Below are 18,472 nucleotides of genomic sequence, written 5' to 3' on the forward strand. Positions count from 1 at the left end.
TATAGCTAATAAGAAATGAAGTTCCTGACTTCAATGGAAGGAAGGATAAAATAGCAGCTGTATTTACCATACACTGTTTTTATATTCCAGCAGGTCTTTGTGATATCAATGAAGGTACAGTGGTGCCAGAAGACCGCTGCAAATCCCCCACTTCAGGTAATCATAACTTTCTCTGATCTTCCGCTTATTTGCCCAGAAGATGGCATACTTTAAGTCAACCTTTGCTAGTTAAGGAATTATATAAAACCTATTGTCTTCTCGCAAACTGTTTGAACTGTCATAAATTTTGCTGTATTGCGCAGCTGCATTTTTAAAATAAGACTGATTTAAGAGAAGCAATAGGAAGATGTCATAAAGACGAGTGAAGAGAGATATATTCTGAAATATTTACGCTTCAGGGAACATACTGCACAACGGAATTTTGAAACATTGGTGAGAGATGCACAAATTCCTGTAAAGGTTCATGTGATTGTGTTTGAGTCCTCAAATCAGAAAGATTATTGCTGTAAAAAGAGCTAGTTTGCTTCTGCTTCCTCATAAGTGGTAAATTACTTTTTTCTTTGGAATCAGACGTCTTCAGGAACTGGCATCCTTACAAAGTAGCAGTTACCTGCTTAAAGCTCCCCCCCCCTTTTTTTTAGTTGCTACTACTTTACATGAATATTTTAAATGAAAGCTTCAGCAATATGTAATACTACTTAGTATTTTGTTTAATATTGGCTAGTTGAGGCTGTAGCTGTGTAAATACTTAATAATGTATGTCAATATATAGTATTCAAGAGGAGTATTTCATGTAGTAGCTAAAAATTTGTTGCTTGTCTTCGCTCTTACTCTGAGAACTTTAAAAATATGTCACTTTATCCATTTCATTCGAAGCTGTACTCAAATTTAAAGAACAAAACTGCAGGTTTACTGAAGTACCTATAGCAGTATGTGCACTCTTTGCAGTGTAGTACAAAATGGTAATCAGTATAGGAATCTAACGATAGATTCCTTTTGTAGCCTGTACCTTTCAAAGCCACATTGAAAGTGTAATAAAACAAAATATCTTGTTTGTAGCTCTAGTAGAAATTTTAATGTAAATTTTAATTTCTGATTTCACAACTGCTATCTTTTGACGTTAATTTGAAATTGTGCAAAACTCTCATCTAGATCAATGTCCCTTTCTTTAACCCTTTCTTAGAGTAGATTTATTTATAATTAAAGCAAAATTTGACTGAAAACTTTAATTAAAAAGTCTTACCTGAAGATGTGATATCATGACAAACCTGTGTAATGCTAAGTATTGGCATGCTGAAGTTGTCATCTTTAGAACAATTTTTAATGTAAGCATTTTTTGTGGTGTTTAGAATAAAGTGCATCTTTCCCATTTCGTTTCTAAATATCAACATCTGTAAACAACTTGCAGTGCAGTGCTGCAGTTGCAGTAAGTCACTTCCTCTGTCGAGATTAAGGAGAATTATCATTCTTACTAAGGTAGTTGAATCTGACCCATTTAAAAAGTCCAGACTAAGTCTAGTTTCTGACAGACTGCTGTAAAATATGTACAATGAACAGCTGATGAGTTGTAACCCTTAATCTGTATCCTTTTTTTCCCCTTGCTCCAGCATCATTCAAATGTCAGCCCAAACCACTTCCAACTGGTACTGCTAAAACCTAAAGCACTATTTAATTTGAATTAGTGTTTGTTTCATAATTTGGAGTTGGAATAAAACTCAATTCACCGTTTCCACTAATAGTGCAATGAAAGCAAGCCCAAAAATGAAAATCAAGGTTTATATGGACAAATCCTAAATTTAACAATTTGCTTTCCCTCCCTCTCTGTTTACCTCCCTCCCTCATGACTGAGTTGTGTTAGCTGAAGTTGGTTAAAAACTAATGCAGTTTGGATATTTCTTTAAGAGGATCAAAAAAGGAGGCAACTCTGGAATAGATGGATTCAAGTGTCTTGAAAGGAAACAGAATTAGCTAATCCTGCAGAGGTAGAAATCCATCTCCAATTTATGAGTTGACTATCTGAGACGATTATTTTGAAGTTAATTCATGTAAGAATAAAATCTAGAAGTTTGGAGAACTGAGTGTTCTGGGAAAAGAGTATATAATGTCTTAGGTACACGCACAATACTAAAGAGAAAAAAGTCAAAATTACCCAAAATAGTGAGTGGACAAAAGATGGAGGGGGGGAAAAGCCACTGTTGCATTCCATTGTAAAACAGAATCTTGAAGTAGCAAGGTTGGACTGTGCCTTGCTTCGCTCAGTTCTGTCCTCTCCTCCCAGCTCTCAGTGAATGAGATAAGGTTCCTGGCAGGCTTCTGCAGTTTTCCTTTGCGAAAGGTATGCAGAGGGAGGCACCTCCCTGATATGGAAATCAATTAGTGATGTTTGAGTGAAGAGCTGCAGTTCCTTAGGTTTTGTTGAAGTTTTACATCTTTTCTGGGCAGGAGCACAGGACTAGAAAGAAGCTTGAAAATGGCATTCTGTTTCCAGAGAGATGAGGACATTTTGGAGAAGTCAGCTGCACAGTGTTGGTGAGCTTGAGATGCAGGACAGAGGCCAGATTTAAATGAATTTTTTCCAGTCTAGAGGCTAAGAGGAAAATACACCAGCACATTATGTTTGCTTGTTACTAGCTTTAAGATTGAGGATGAGATTGGCAATGGAGTGAAGTGCGTTACTGGCTTTGACTGTTACTATATGTTCTGTAAAACAGACCGGCCGCTGTTTGGGCAGAAGTCTGCATTTGCTCAAGTGATCTAAATCTTCCACCTTTCTGTGCCCAGGTGAAAAGAAGTGGAAGCTGACTTCTATTAAACTTCTTCCAGTGGGTGGTTGTACAGTTGAAAGGACTGTGAAAGGGACTATCTGCCTGTACAAGTTAGGAGAATATCCTACAGTTTTAATAACACAGAACTATAGAAATACTGTGAAAATGCAAGAGAAATATAATTGTCTCCTGCTTTTTCTACAGAAGTTAAACAGTAATAAATTTAGGCTCTGGGTGCATTTATCTGACCCATAATACATTGTATACCATTGTAAGCTGTCAAGTTTTTGTGTTCACGAGTGTCAAAATGTTTGTATTCTATTCTTATTTTCCACTTTCACAATATAAAATCCAATGAGATTTGCATTTTTTAGTTGAACTATGTTTCATGAGAATGGTAAGCCTCACGTTGTGGCCTTATAGCAGCTACTGTTTCTTCAGTATTAGGGATTCAGAAAAATCCCAAGTGGCAGCATTGGCTCAGAGTTGTCTACAGAACAGCTGAAGAACTGAGGGCCAACAGTGGCTTACTGCACTGGAAAAAAAGCAGATTTTCAAAACTTGAGTTTATTGTTACAGCAGTGTTCTGTAAATCATAATTTAAGCTAATCTTTGTGTCTGGAACCATGATTAGGACAGCAATCTAGTTATTCAATGTAAATGTTCCATTCAGTGAGGGAAATATTTCTACCAATAAACTTGCTGCACTATGCAACATTGTACCTTGCATTGTAATTTTTGTGGTTAATCTCAAAATGGCAGAATCTATGTCATACCAAAATAATTTGGACTTTATAGTATCTAATACAGCTACGGAGAATACCAGTATCACTATTTGATATTTTAATACATCTTTACATCTTCCTTTGACACAAAACCAATGTATTAATACAAGCTTTGAGTTTAAGATATGTGTTTGTATATCCATTTCATTCTGTCTTCACTCATAGGTTCTGGTTCACCAAACAATTCTGATGATGATCAAAAATTGAATAATTTTATAGAAAAGGGTACAGTATTTTTCTTTTTTATAGTCTTTTTTTTTTTTAGTTCATCTTTTGACACTTAGATTGATCTTTTTTATTAAAATATTATTTACAGTGAAGACCAAAAGCAGAAAGTTTTCCAAGATGGTAGCCAATGACATAGGTAGGAACTAGAAAAATTCTGCTCTGTTCCTAATCCAGTGCCTTGCTTTATGCAACACTAACCCAGCAGCAAAAATAAAATAAAATTCAAATTTCAATGCATTGTTATTAATTTTTCATTCTTTATGCTAATTGGTAATTCTGTGGGCTGCTTCTGTACTAAATACACTGGGCACGATAATTTTTTTGAAAAATCAAAGATATTGGTGGTTTAAATTATCTGACTACAATTGCACTTCTCTGTTTTCTGGATGAGTGAAATTCTAATCCATACGAAGAGTTCAGTCTATGCAAGTCACAACATTATTCCACTACTTTTGCAAAGGTGCACTCTCTTTGAGAACATGTGGCTGATTTAGCATCTTTGTGTTGCATTCATAGCCATATGGTCAGAGTTCCATATGACTATGGTCAAGTTAGAGGTAACATCATGTTTTCATTTAACTGTCTGGAAGAGGACTTGGTCATTCCAGACTTGTGTCTTAACAATTTGGTGACAGAATTGCCTTGGAGTATGTTGTGTGCAGGTAGATTGAACCCTTTTATGACTGGAATGGAAATTAAGTCTGCTTCTGACAACTGGGTCATTAAATGAAAGCAAGAGGCTGGGTGATTTAATTTTGGGAAAGGCACTCTTCTTCCTTAACTGGAATGTGGTTATTTTGAGTTCAGAATCACTCTGTTGATAGTTCATTTTGTTTTTGTTTAGTACATTAGTATGTCATTGTAGGAGGATTTCATTTTATCTCTCTAGTGAGATCAAAAGGTTGAAACTACCTTATATAGTAAAACTGTTTGCTAAACTACTGTTTCATAGGTGGGGTTGAACCATAGGTTAAGACTAGGGAGAAAGAAATTTCCTTTCCTGTAGTCATCCTTTGATTTGCTGTCCAGCAATTTAACTTCTATACTAAACCATTAATCCCTTTCTTTGTAATTCAGTCGTTGAGAAGAAGAATCATTCAAAATTCAGTGAGATAAATATGAGTATGATGAAGTCATCTTTGGAATCTGAGATACAGAATGAGGAAGAGTGAGAATATGCCCTTTGCTCACTACTACGTTGAGCCCCCCTTGCAGTGATAACAGAAATATTAGGGAAGATGAGCTATGGAAGCCTAAATATAATTCAAGAAAACAGATGGCTGTCAATAGTATATTATGTCAATTCATAATATATTATGTCAATTAAAAAAAAATTTGAGCATCATGTACATGAGTATTGATTAATAGGTTCTCCTAAAGGAAGTTCAGGCTAACTAGGATCTTATGTTCAGTTCTTCTAATGAGAAAAATAACACTTGATCTTGTGTGTGTTATATCAATGCCTGTTGATGAGGTAATGTTTCCATTTTGACCCAAAGCAGTCTCTTCTGAACTTAAGACAACCTGTCTTGTGCAAAAAATTCATTGTGTTTGAGTATGACTTCATTATTTTTTCACCTTTTCAGAGGGTAATGTTACTGTATTAATAAAACATGCTAATGACAATTTTGTAGAACTATTGACGTCTGTTTCAGCTTGAAGCCTTTCAACTGAAACTATTGTGAATGTTTTTCACAGCTAAAAGAGCAACACATTCATTTATAAGTAATACATTCTTCAGGGTGTAAGTTAAACACATAGTTGAGACAATACATTTGATGTGTAGTTCAAAAGTGTCTCCAAGTCAGCCCACGCCATGATTTGTGTAACTTGCACAATTTATTGGAAGTTTAAGGAAACTTAATTATTTCATCTGCATTCTGTTAGAGTTTTGAGTGGTTCAGTGCCATGCACTGAATGTCTTTTCACTGCCATGTTTTCTGTACCTCATCTGGCATGTTTATTCTGCATGGGTCTTTCTGAACTTACATTCTAAGCTCTTCCACAGAAGTAAAATGCTACTTTAGTGTTAATAGTTGCATGCTTTTGCATTTCATTGTTTTAAACTAAATTCCCATCTAAATGTGAATGGACAATGCGTTTTGTAAAATGTGTCACTTGCTGTCGTTAACTTCATGTTGTATGAGGAAAAATTGTTCACCATCAACTGTGTTCACACGGATGAATTTGATAGCATGGTTGCAGCTCTTTGCACTGGCGTAGAGTGCAATCAGTTCAAGTTCTTTCCATTCTTTGTCGGTGTGAGATACAACCTGTCAAATGGGTTGCAAAACAATTATTTACATTTATAATTTCAGTTGCTGTTAATATCATTCCTGTGTGTTTTGTCACATGGGAACAGAGTAAGGGAACACTGCTTGCAAAGTAAGAAGTAATTTTGTTTCAGTGATAGGGCTGTAAGGTGGTAACATAGTACACGTGCATTTAGAAAAATGAAGCCATTGTCAATTTAGTCACTTTATTGAAACTTATATAGACACATCTTCATTTCTGCAGATTTCTATTGTTAGTCACAGTATCAGACAAGGATTTTTGCTTTGTTAATGCAATCAAAAACCATCTAAGACTGCAACAATGGCATAAATAAAACAAAATGTTAATGCTTCATGTACCAACACTGTTAAAATTAGTTGGTCTGTTTTTTGGTAAATACTCAATTGTGAATGTTCTGTGCTAAGGAAAGGATAGTAACTGATGTTAAAGACCTATTGTGAATACGTTGCTTTTGGGTCATGTTTCCCTTTTATTTGCATCAGAGGTGGACTTCGGAATAGTTGCAATTACCTTGGATATATGGAGATAGTTGGTTTAAGTAACCATTTCTAGAAATTACAGAAAATACTGTGGCCATTATGAAAAGCAGCCATTTCTCTTAGTAGTGGTAAATATTTGAAGGTACAAATAACGTGCTGCGAAGTAGTAGAGCAAAGGGTACCAAGTGTGGGTGAACTTAGAGGAAGAAGAAACGATAGGAAGCATTTAATTTCTAAGGCCATGTCCTTTTTCTAGAAAGGCATGATCCAGCTTCAGTGGAAGCAAAATCTTAAACTGTTTTACTCATTCTTTGGTCAGTTAATTATTTGGCATTAGGAGATATATGCGAGTAAATACATAGCTACAAATCAGGTCAGAAGTTAAAAGGTATTGTAATGCCCGTTTCTGGAAGAAGCGTTAGTAAAGATACGTGCAAAATATTGTAGGCTCTTAAGACTTTCGTAACAGTTCCAGTAGGCTATGTGTCAATTACTTTTGAGGAAATGGTTTTATTTATTTTCTGCAGTTTATAAGTTTAAAACCAATTGCAAACAGTAGGTAGATCTAAGCAGAGTAGCTTTAATTCCAAACTTCTATAATCCCTGCTGTTACTATTGGCATAAGTTTTTCACATTTGTTATGTTCTAAGTGTACACCTACATTTTTCAAACAGTGCTAAAGTCGTCGACTATTAATGCTGTTTTCACAGAATCAAAGCTTAAGATGCTCCTGATAAGTTCTCATTTCCCCTAATGTCAGAATAAGACTGTTTCTTCCAGTGTGTTTTTAATACTTTGAGCTAATTTTGGATATATGAAGTACATCATCTCTTACATTCTCTTGTAAAATGGTTTTATTATTCTTATCAATTTTAGAGATTTCAGCATTGATAGTCTGTTTCTCTATTGTACTGTCATCAGTACACTGTTCAATTCTTTAAGCCTCTTGAAATTGGTAATGTTGATCTTTCATTTCTGTGTAATTTTCAAAGACAGAAAAACACAATAATTTTGGAACTTTAGACCTAACAAATTCTAAGCTGCTTAGTTATTTCTCGTTAAATGAAATAGGCTTTATGTAAGCTGTTCTCTTGGCTGTCAAAACACTAAGACACTTGTCTCCTTTATAATCCTTAGAATGTTTTTTAAAGGGTTTAGACTGTTTCTTTAAATAGGGAATGTATGAGAAATCACTCTATAGATTACAAAGTGATGTGCTATACATTGTAAAGTATCAGCGCAGGATAACCCACTGGAAATAAAATGCAACTATTACTTTTAAGCCACAGCTTTCTATTGATAGTTCAGTCATGTATCAGCCGTCAGGTTGCTTCATTGAATTAGTTCAGCCTGCTATGCTGGAATATAACACACTGTGCTGAAATGCAACATGCTATGCCAAGGTAACTGTTCATATTTTAAGCCTGACCTATGGGAAATCTGTAAGAATCCTGAATGTTGTTTTTGGGCAGTTCTCTAGTCTCATACTTTTATATGATATTTAGTTATATATATATTAGCAACAGAAAGAGTGTGTGTGCACCTGTGTATGACAAACACAGGCAGAATAGTCATTGTTGCCTTGAGCAGCAGTGTGCTAGGCGGAGCTCCCCAGCCTCTGTCTACTTGTCCCGCACCAGCTGCAGAGGGGTGGTCTTGGCTGTAAATGCTGCAGCAACCACCACCACCACCACCAAGAGGGGCTCGAAACACTGATATGGCAGCTACTCCTTGAGGTTAGCCATGCCCAGAGGGAGCAGTCACCGTCACCTCTACCCTGTTGTACAACTGGAGTAAAAAGCCTCACATTGCGCGCTCTCAGTAGATCTTCATCCTATCTTTTCCATTTCTGACATATATCTTGTGTTGTAGAAGTTGTCTAGCGTGTTGCTGGCTTTCATCTGAGGCATAGCAAAACTGAATTTTCCAAAAATACTGTAAATCATAAGCCAAATATGACTACAAGCAGGTTTTTTTTTATACTAAGCGATGTTAGTTAAAAACAGCTTAGTTGCCAAAATGTTCCTATTTCTCATTGTATCTTCAGGCTCTTCTTTCTTTAAACACAAGATGGCACTACTGCTCTTTGAATAGGTTCTTGTTTCCTATTTACACTTGAATTATTTTGACAAATTCTGTTTTGAAATGTATTTTTTTGCATAGCATATTAATTAATGATTTCTAGCAATGAAATCCTTTTTAACAACTTGTGTATCCTCTTATCCTATTAATGAGTCATAGCTCACTGTTTATAGAAAATAATGTTTTGACAAATTTGTTTCGCCTTATCAACCTAGTTCATACAGATGGCCTTTCACTAAAACAAAAAATTAAAACCGTGGATTGACTCTTAAAATCCAACACATTTGCCTGTACTTGTAATTACCTGTTACTTAGTATCTTATTTTTTTAAAATCCAACACATTTGCCTGTACTTGTAATTACCTGTTACTTAGTATCTTATTTTTTTGACAGTTTTTTCAGAGTTGTTAAAATTGTGTGTTAAACATTTCCGTTTGAAAAGCCAAAAGTGACTGCTCTGGTCTTCAGAGTGACTAAGTTAACTAATCATTGCTGGTATTCACACATGGTAAAAGCCTTGAAAATCCAGAAATAACTCAAATTATTTTCTCTGTGCATACTTGAGCTTTTGTTCAGTATCTCAGCTTTTAGGATTTACATGTGTAACACAGAAACCAAGTCTTTTGATGAGGAACGCCCATATTGTAATTCACAATTCCAGATGGGGTTTCATGATGGCTTTAAACTAAGGGAGGGTAGATTTAGACTAGATACAAGGAAGAAATTTTTTACCATAAGGATGGGGAAACACTGGAACTGGTTGCCCAGAGAGGTGGTGGAGGCCCCATTCTTGGAAACATTCAAGGCCAGACTGGATGGGGCTCTGAGCAAGCTGGCCTAGTTAAAGATGTCCCTGCTCACTGCAGGGAAGTTGGGCTAGATGACCTCAAAATGTCCTTTCCAACGCAAAGCATTCTATGATTCTATGATCTCTGCTCAAGCTGATTTAAAGTTCAAGCTGGAAGCAAAATGATGGGCTACTGGTCACTAGTGCTGTTTTGTACCATGGTTTTCTGTTGGTATAGCTGAGCTCTGATTTGAAACAGAAATTGATGTCATTGAAAACAGCCCTTGCCAGTAACTTCATTTAGAAGAGTTTTGGCCTCACCGTTAAACTGGGCAGATGCCAGTGCCAATGCAAGGATGAGGGTAGAAAACGTAGTCAGACTGCCCTGTTCAGTTTCAGCCTGAATTAGGATAAGTTAGTGACTCGCATTGCAGTCTGACAGTAAGTCATTTCAGTTTAATTGGAATAAGATGTACTTTGTAACAATGACACATGAAGGAAATTAGAAGATTATTTCTGGAGTCTTATTCTCAAATTTTTACATTGTGTGACAGAAATAAAACTGTTCAACTATTCAGATAACTAGCATTTGCAATATTGATGAGCATAATTGATGATACAGTGAAGTATTTCACTTTCTGAAGGAGTGGAAGTAACTTTAAATCACATGCTGTTCTTCAGGATATGTAGAAAACGGAAAGATTTCTGTTAAAACAATAATTAGAATGACTGAATTCTATTTTTAGCTGAGAGAAGCACCAAGATTCAGGCTGCTTTATGACTGGTATACATTACAAGGTACTCCTAGAATTATGAGGCTATTCTCAACATCTGCTTTAGGTAGAGAAGTATGATGCTTACAGGATAGTGAAGAAATAAATGATGTCTCAAAATTCAAGCCTGTGGCTGGGAAATAAATCCGGAGTCTAGCCCTGGTCAAGTAGTTAATCTACATCAAAAATATTCCTCTCCAGTAATTGTTGAAAGAAAGATGGAAGAGGGATGTATGGCTACTAGTTTACTAGTAACTTTTATTATAGCAACAATTGTTAGTGTTGTACTGCATTTTAAGTGGACGGCAGGATTTCCATTCCTATAAGGAAGATTTTCCAAACCAGATATGAGTTCAAGTGCTATTTTTTACTTCAGCAATACCATTAAAAATTAAACTGTCTTTTCTTTGACAGTGGTGCAAGTGTTTGCGTGCTGCTGATTTTATAGTTGTTCTCTGTAATGTCTTCATTTTTCCAAGGGTGCAGACTGCATCTCGGATTACTAGCTTTTTACACATGTGCATTAATGTTTTAGCATTATTAAAATTTTCTTTTCTCTATTTTAAATACTCAGGTTTGATCAGGAAGTAGGGCAGAAGAAGAGGGGATGGGATGTTAACTTTACGTAAACTTCAGTGCACATTCTTGCAATAGCCAAGAGTCTGTATTCTGTCCTCTCACCTGAGGAGATAAAACTTGAGATTGAGCCAAAGCAAAATTTATCCAATTCATCAAGTTCTGCCTGAAGCCTGAGGAGAAATGAAGCTTGGCAAAAGTCACAAAATGCTGTGTTTGGGGATTTTGGTATCTTCCGTGTTTTACTTTGCATGCCTCCCTTGTGGAAGTGAGGCTTTGCTTTAGTAGAAATCCTGTTAAGTACTGCAAATAATGTAATAAACAGTTATATATTAAATATTGGGAAAGAGGCAAATAAAGGCCAGCAGAATCATGTTTATTCTTTTTTTTAAAAAAAAGATATACTTCACTTTTCAGCAAAGATGTCCAGGAAGCTAAGTTTGCCAACAGAGTTAAAGCCTGATTTAGGTAAGTTTACATAGTTGACTTTATTTTTTACTAAAACTGTTTAACAGAATGCGAGTGCATTACAGTAAGAGTCTTAAATAATGTAAGCTATCATGAATTTGTTGCATTTGTCTGAAGCATAGAACTAAAATTTTAATTCCACTCTTTTTGGGGGCTCTCAGGCACAAAATGTCATTGCTGCCATCATAAGGTAAGCCTGCAAATCTTGTACATGGCTTATCACACTTCCGTCTAATTTTTAGGCATCTGTCAGTCACTTTATCTGTAGTGCTTAGATAGCAAAAGCATGAATAAGCAGGTAATGTAAGGAAAATTGCTGCCTATTTAGAACCATCAGATATATTTTAAATTGAAAAATGAAATATCTTATCAGTATGTGTTGAGGTCCACTCAGCAAATAGCTGGACATAATTTTACAAATATTAATTGTCTTGTGACCACTCTCTCTAAATGAAAATAATATACAGCTGTTTGGATGGATGACCAGTCTGAGGATTTCATTTTTCTTGAAAAAGGACAGGACATTTTTATATAAGAAGCAGTTCAGTTGTGAAGTCTGAAGTACTAAAGGTCATTATATTACATGACCAAAACAGCATACAAATGAGTAGATTTTTGTTTTTTTACTACTTTGACTGCCAGCTTGTAGATCAGATCCAGCTCCCCTGCCTTGCCCTTTAAAGATGTGGGGGACAGCTGTAGACCTACAGCAGTAGACGCAGCCTGAATCTGAAAGCTGCCTTCTGCCTGCCACAGCTTGTTCCCCACCCTGCAGCACAATTGCTGCCACAATCCCAGCAGAAGACAGACCAGTATCAGACTGGCAGCTGCAGAACTGCGTATTTGACAACTGCTGCTATCAGCAAGGAAAGAGTCCATGGCTCTGGGATATCCTGAGACTGAACTGGACCACCCTGATTTACAATTTGCCACTGCAGCTTGCTCCACTCAGAAATGTGAAGTTGGAAGGAACCCTCAGAGATCCTTTAATCCATTGCTATGGCAAGGATCCAGATGTCTGACAATTTACTCTCTCATCTATTCATAAGCCTCCAATAAATAAGTTTTTTAGAAAAATCCCAGACAATGTTCCAATGTTTTGTAGTTGGGTGAATTTCCTGTTATTTAATCAATCTTCCTTACTTCTGTATTAACTTTTTATTGTCCTTTCCACAATGAACATGGATGACAAGTGCTCCCTATCTTTATGCTGTTGAAAGCTGTCATCGAATCTTTAATCTTCATTTTTGCAGATTTTTTTTTTTAGAAAATTCAGTTCCTTCTACTTTTTTAGGTTATGTTGTCTAAATCTAGGATTGCTTCTGTTAATCTCCTCTAGACTTGGAATTTTTTCTTATCTTTCTAAAACTCTTGTGCCCAGCACTAGATGGATTTAACTGTGCATTTTTGGCATGTAAGAGCAGAAAAATTTGATTTGTCTTTTCAGTCTGTTTCTGTTCTTCCTTACTATGTTTACTAATATGTAGGGACTAATATGTTAAGGGATTACTTCAGTGTATGGTGAATTTTATCATACTTCCCGAACAGAACACATTTGTGCTTAAATTATCCAGTCCGTGCTAATTCTACTGTTTTATTCAGAGTTCTTTGATAGCAATAAGTGCCTAGAAGTTTTCTCTTTTTTTAATGAAGACTGGAGAAAAGAGAATGATGGAATTCTGATACTTGAACAGTTTCAGCATTTTACACATTTAATATTTGCTGTTCTTTCTACTGAAATAATGGATTTTTTTTGTCATCTCACTTCTGGGGTGCTTATAAAACAGTTGGTGACTTCCGAATTGTAATAGCATTTGACTGGTTTTGCTTGACTTTGCACATGTGTGGATATCTGCACTTAGATGCCTCATTTTGTTCTGTATAAAATTCTTCTAGGTTTCCAGGTCTGTAAATAACTTCCTTAGGCAATTATCTGTTTTTATTTTCCTTCTATCTTTTCTCCTAGCAGGATAGCTTTTGATAGTGTTCTTCAAAGATTGTCAGCTTGCTTGTGGTCTTTTTGTCACTTATGTGGCCAAATCTACTGGCTCTAGGAGACATCTCTCCTACGAGGAGAGGCTGAGGGAGCTGAGTTTGTTCAGCCTGAAGAATAGAAGGCTGCGAGGGGACCTTATAAATGCTTACAAATATCTGAAGGGTGGGTGTCAGGAGGATGTGGCCAAACTCTTTTCAGTAGTGCCCAGTGACAGGACAAGGGGCAATGGGCACAAACTGAAGCACAGGAAGTTCCGTCTGAACATGAGGAAGAACTTCTTCCCTCTGAGGGTGACGGAGCCCTGGAACAGGCTGCCTAGGGAGGTTGTGGAGTCTCCTTCTCTGGAGATATTCAAGACCCGCCTGGACAAGGTCCTGTGCAGCCTGCTGTAGGTGCCCCTGCTTCAGCGGGGGGTTGGACTAGATGACCCACAGAGGTCCCTTCCAACCCCTAACATTCTGTGATTCTGTGACAGCTGAAATGCCTTTCTTGCAAGTTTGTTATCATTTTGTCTCTGTTCTTTCCATGGCTTCTTGAAACCTACTCTTCCATGATCTCATTCTTTCAAGTTACTTTTCTGTCTTTAGATCTTTAACCTACCCCTTTTCCTCTTTAGCCAAAACAAAATTTAAAGCGTGTGCTTCGGTATTTATCCTCCACCTTCTAAAACAGAAGTATCTTGAACATACTCTAGTCTGCATTATATCATTGCTTTTCATTGCTGTAATTCAGATGATTAAGGTAGCGTTGACACTAGGTCCTATCATTTGGTTTAGTTGCTCGAAAGAGCTTCATTTTTCCATCCTTCTGATGAAGTGGTATGTAGAGGGTCATCACACTGTTGTTCATTCATCTGAAACGAAGTGGTTAACAAACCATATATTCTTCCTTGACTTCAGGATAAGTAATATGCACTGAAGCAGTTAAACTCTTTAATCTCAGCTCTCTCTTCGAGCGAGTTGTCCGCTCTCCGCAATGCCCATATTGTCTGGCAAGTTAATTTTTGGGGGGTTTTTCCTGTCTATTCCAATCCTTCTGGAATTTGTACACATGCTCTTCAAATATTCTAACCAGATGCAACTCAACAAATGCACGTTTGATTTTATGCCTATTGCAGTTAACATATGATTACATTCAGACTGATTAATCCATGTTAGAGTTGAAAACACATTAAGTTAGTAAATATTCAAGCCTGAAGAAACAAGCTTCCTAAGAGCTTTTGGTCATTAGAAGAACATAAAAACAAGTAATTATTTACATTGTTTTATTCTGGATTTGATTTTTTTGATGTGAAAATTTAGGATGTCAACATCTGAGTGGTTGACCTAGCTTCTTTCTATAATCCATATTTTACACTTGACTTAGCTGAAGTTCTGCAGGACAATAGTTTTTCTGTCCTTATTAGAATGAGACAAGTATCTCCTGAGAAGATTCGCTGTTTCTGAGTAGATGTCTGTATTTAGTCAGCTGACATCTAGTTTGTATGCTTTTCAAATGTATGCTAGATCTTCTAGAAAGTTTTGCAGTAATTTAATGAAATTAGTGTAGTGATACTTCCAGAAAGTATGTGGTTAAATGTTGCTCTTTAGCTCTTAATCCTGCTTTAAAGGTGTCAGTTGCATCTATACCTTACCCAAAGATCCAAAATAACTTAATTTTTTAAAAGCCGATATATAAATTGCATCAAACTTTTACTAGTGAGGGTTGTCTTGTGCTAAAATTTTGGAATGATGAGTTAAAGCATTAATTCATGAATGCACAGATAAATTCAGACATGCTGATGTGTTAAGTATCACCACACGTGCAGATAGCACACAGCTAGAATGAAGCAGCATATTTACTGGTTTGAGCTATCTTTAATATTGGAATTCATTCTCTATTGCGAGAACCTTATTTTCTAAGCAGTGAGCAGGACATCCTGAAAAGTTTTATTGCCATTTCTGGCACTACACTACACACTTCCATTCAGAATGAAAATCTGCAGCTTTGCATACCAGTGCCAGGTGGCATTTGGTAGCGTTTGATGTTTCTCTTACGAAAAGTTCAGGTGTGCATAAATAGCCTGTTAGATGTCCTCCATACAGTTTCCAAAAGTGGGACAATGTTATTGTGAGTCATTACAGATTACATGTTATTGTGCTGTCTGGATGTTGCTGCAGTTGCTAAAATAAACCATGTTCCATGGAAGCCAATATCTTTTTAATCTGATCAGTGAACTAATTGGCAGAGAGGTTCGTATTTCAGATTTTTAAGGGAGTCATCCTGTTTGCTGACTGTTATTCTCTGTCCCAAGAAGACCAAAATATGCGTAACAATTGTTCATGACAATTGCCTGATGGCAACCCGTGCAGAAAAAGAATGGGCACTTTGTTTAGGATACAGTGTTGAAAATTGGGCCGAAAGGAAATACGATTAAGGAAGAATACAGGAGTAATAATCAATAGAATGACAGTTAGTATGTACTTCATGCTAAAGAGCAAAAAAGAAAAATCTGAATACTCTTAATGCCTGCATTTTTCTGGTTTTTAATTAATGCTGATTTATTTTCAGATGTCAAAGACAACTCTTTCAGTCGGTCCCGGAGTTCTAGTGTAACTAGCATTGATAAAGAGTCACGCGAGGCAATTTCAGCTCTTCATTTTTGTGAGACTTACACAAGAAAGGCTGATACATCACCTTCCCCATGCCTGTGGGTTGGGACCACACTGGGTACAGTGCTTGTCATTGTACTGAACTTACCCCCAGGAGGAGAACAAAGACTTCTTCAGCCAGTAATTGTTTCTCCTAGTGGTATGTACAAAGCAGACGGACTAAAGTATACTTTGGTGAAGTATTGTTGTAGTTCTTTTGTTTTAAAAAAGCAACTGTTTTTCTGAATTATGGATTAATTGAAACTTAATTTATACTTCATTGATTTAGCTACTAAGTTTAACAATCTAGATTGGTTACTGCATTACCAGAGTTTTAAAGTTGCAAAGCTGAAAATATGATCTCATACAATATAAAAATACTGCTTTAATATAAACTTGCTGAGAAAAGCATGTTTTCTAACCTTAGTGGCAATTATTAAACAGAAATAGCAGAAGAGGTGAGTAGTTCAAATGTTCGATTTATTCTTTTTTAGTCATGAGGTAGGAAACTTTCAGTTTTCCTGCATCATGAAAAGGGGATACAAATTAAGGGTTGTATATTGAACAACTAGTTTAAAATAGTAGTGATAAAATATTCCTTTTGATTGTTGTGAGAGGTCTTGTATCTTGTTTTTCTGCAGTAACTGATTTTGTTGTAACTATGTATTGTTTGCTGAATGTGCTGTTAGGCACAGATTTACCTTGCCTGCTACCACTGTTTCATGCAGAACATACAGCTCTGCTCCACTTTGCTCAAACAGATGGTATCAGGACATGCAAACTGCAATGCTACTTGATTGAAATAGTGATTAGGAATAGTGCGACCTCTAGACCATATTTGATTTGTGCTTGTTGAGTATAGTATTGGCAGCAGTATTCAGATTTGGTAACATTGGATCGTGAAAGCAAGGCTGCAGACTGGACAGTATGTTTAATCACTGAATCTGCAGCATGAACCCTAAAAGGTACTGCCATGTATATGATTTTTTGTGTACCTAGCAAATGTTCATGTCTTTACTTGTGCGTGAATAAATATAAGTAAAATAAAAAAATGTATTAGCTTAAGATCTGGTCTACAGAGACAGTGATTTCAATGGTGGGGAGCGGAAACTTTTCCTCCTTCCTGTTATGCTAGAGAAAGGAGTTCAAGCATGAACTGCAGTGGGAAAAAACCTCATGTTGCTTGTTTCTGAAGAAAAAGGAGGTGCTCATCTTTGAGTAATAACATTTATTGTTGATATTAAGCACACTGTGTACTTCTCAGGAGAGAAAGAAACTAGTCGCATTTGTGACGCTGAACTTGAATACAAATGTGCATTCCAGCTTGGCTCTCATAATAAATGTATATGTTTCTGCTGGAGTTAATAGAAGAGTATGCATACACTTAACCCTCGAAAACCGGTTTAACATTATCATTGCTATATATGTGCTCTTGCACGTGTTTCATTGGTTTTTAGATGAATATCCAAAGGTTTTGGTGTGTCTGTTTTGCTACAGAGGCAGGCCTAAGTTATTGTTTTCATTTTGCTAGCTTCGTAAAGGAGTATTTTGTAGCTTGAAAGACAATTTAGGAGAGCTGTTTTAGAAATGTGCTCAACTTTTTTCCTAGGAACCATCCTGAGGCTAAAAGGGGCAATCTTGAGAATGGCTTTTCTGGATACCACAGGATCCTTGGTCCCACCAGCACATGAACCCTGGAGGGAACACAATGTTCCTGAAGATAAAGATGAAAAAGATAAATCAAAAAAGCGACGACCTGTCTCAGTGTCCCCCTCTTCCTCTCAGGAAATCAGTGAAAACCAATATGCAGTGATATGTTCAGAAAAGCAAGCAAAAGTTATCTCACTGCCATCCCAGAACTGTATTTATAAGCAAAACATAACAGAGACTTCTTTTGTTCTTCGTGGAGATGTAGTGTCGTTGAGTAACAGTATCTGCCTTGCATGTTTCTGTGCCAATGGACATATTATGACTTTTAGGTAAGACCTGCTTGATAGTAACTTAAATATAAAATGAAAAAATAATCTTCTGCTAGATGAGAAGTTTCCTTTTCCATAGGAATATGAATAAAGCAAATCTACATTCGCTCAGTGTTGGTGTACTTCTAACACTTGAGCCTGGATAATGTTGATTGTGCATTCCTATTTGTTATGCCTTTAACACATGAAAAACTTCACTAGTTTAGCTCAAGCTACCAGTAGTCAACAAGTCAACAAGTAGTTCCAAACATGTGATATAGGTTCTTGAGCTGATGAAGATTCTCAAATGTGAATTTATTCCATGATGGAGAAAACTGCCTTCAGTCAGACCTTCAGCTGGTACCTGGCCACAACTCTGCATGTTTTTGTGCAGCTGTTTGCATCACACTCATGCCTCAAACTTACCTTTTTGTCGTGTAGCTTGCTCATGTCTTAAAGGCCTTAAACTCAGGCTATAAAGGCAAGATTAATTGCTAGCAGTTGTAGTGTAGAAAGAAGTCCTCTAAAGTAAGGGGTTTACGTTATGAGTTTAAACATGTAAAAGTAATGTTTGAATAGACATACATGTCATCTAAGTAATTTTAACATGTCCTTTCTTGAATATTTCCAAATGCTACTTTATTCTGAAC

At 36.4% G+C, this 18,472-nt stretch overlaps 1 protein-coding gene across 7 annotated transcripts in view; it reads left to right on the top strand.

The window, feature by feature from the left end:
- Positions 1 to 18,472, top strand: part of STXBP5 (syntaxin binding protein 5) — a 119,530-nt gene that overhangs the window by 90,219 nt on the left and 10,839 nt on the right. Inside the window, exons 19-24 of one of the 7 annotated variants that reach the window (XM_075413748.1) lie at positions 91 to 156; positions 3,716 to 3,775; positions 3,867 to 3,914; positions 11,188 to 11,238; positions 15,785 to 16,024; positions 17,474 to 17,843. In XM_075413748.1, coding sequence (XP_075269863.1) covers positions 91 to 156; positions 3,716 to 3,775; positions 3,867 to 3,914; positions 11,188 to 11,238; positions 15,785 to 16,024; positions 17,474 to 17,843 — 835 coding nt within the window. Of the gene's footprint in view, positions 1 to 90; positions 157 to 3,715; positions 3,776 to 3,866; positions 3,915 to 11,169; positions 11,239 to 15,784; positions 16,025 to 17,473; positions 17,844 to 18,472 lie in introns of all 7 variants that reach the window. The other 6 variants (XM_075413742.1, XM_075413744.1, XM_075413743.1 and 3 more) reach the window with 6 other exon arrangements.

Source organism: Opisthocomus hoazin, chromosome 2 (genome assembly GCF_030867145.1).
Source record: "Opisthocomus hoazin isolate bOpiHoa1 chromosome 2, bOpiHoa1.hap1, whole genome shotgun sequence".
Taxonomy (NCBI): domain Eukaryota; kingdom Metazoa; phylum Chordata; class Aves; order Opisthocomiformes; family Opisthocomidae; genus Opisthocomus; species Opisthocomus hoazin.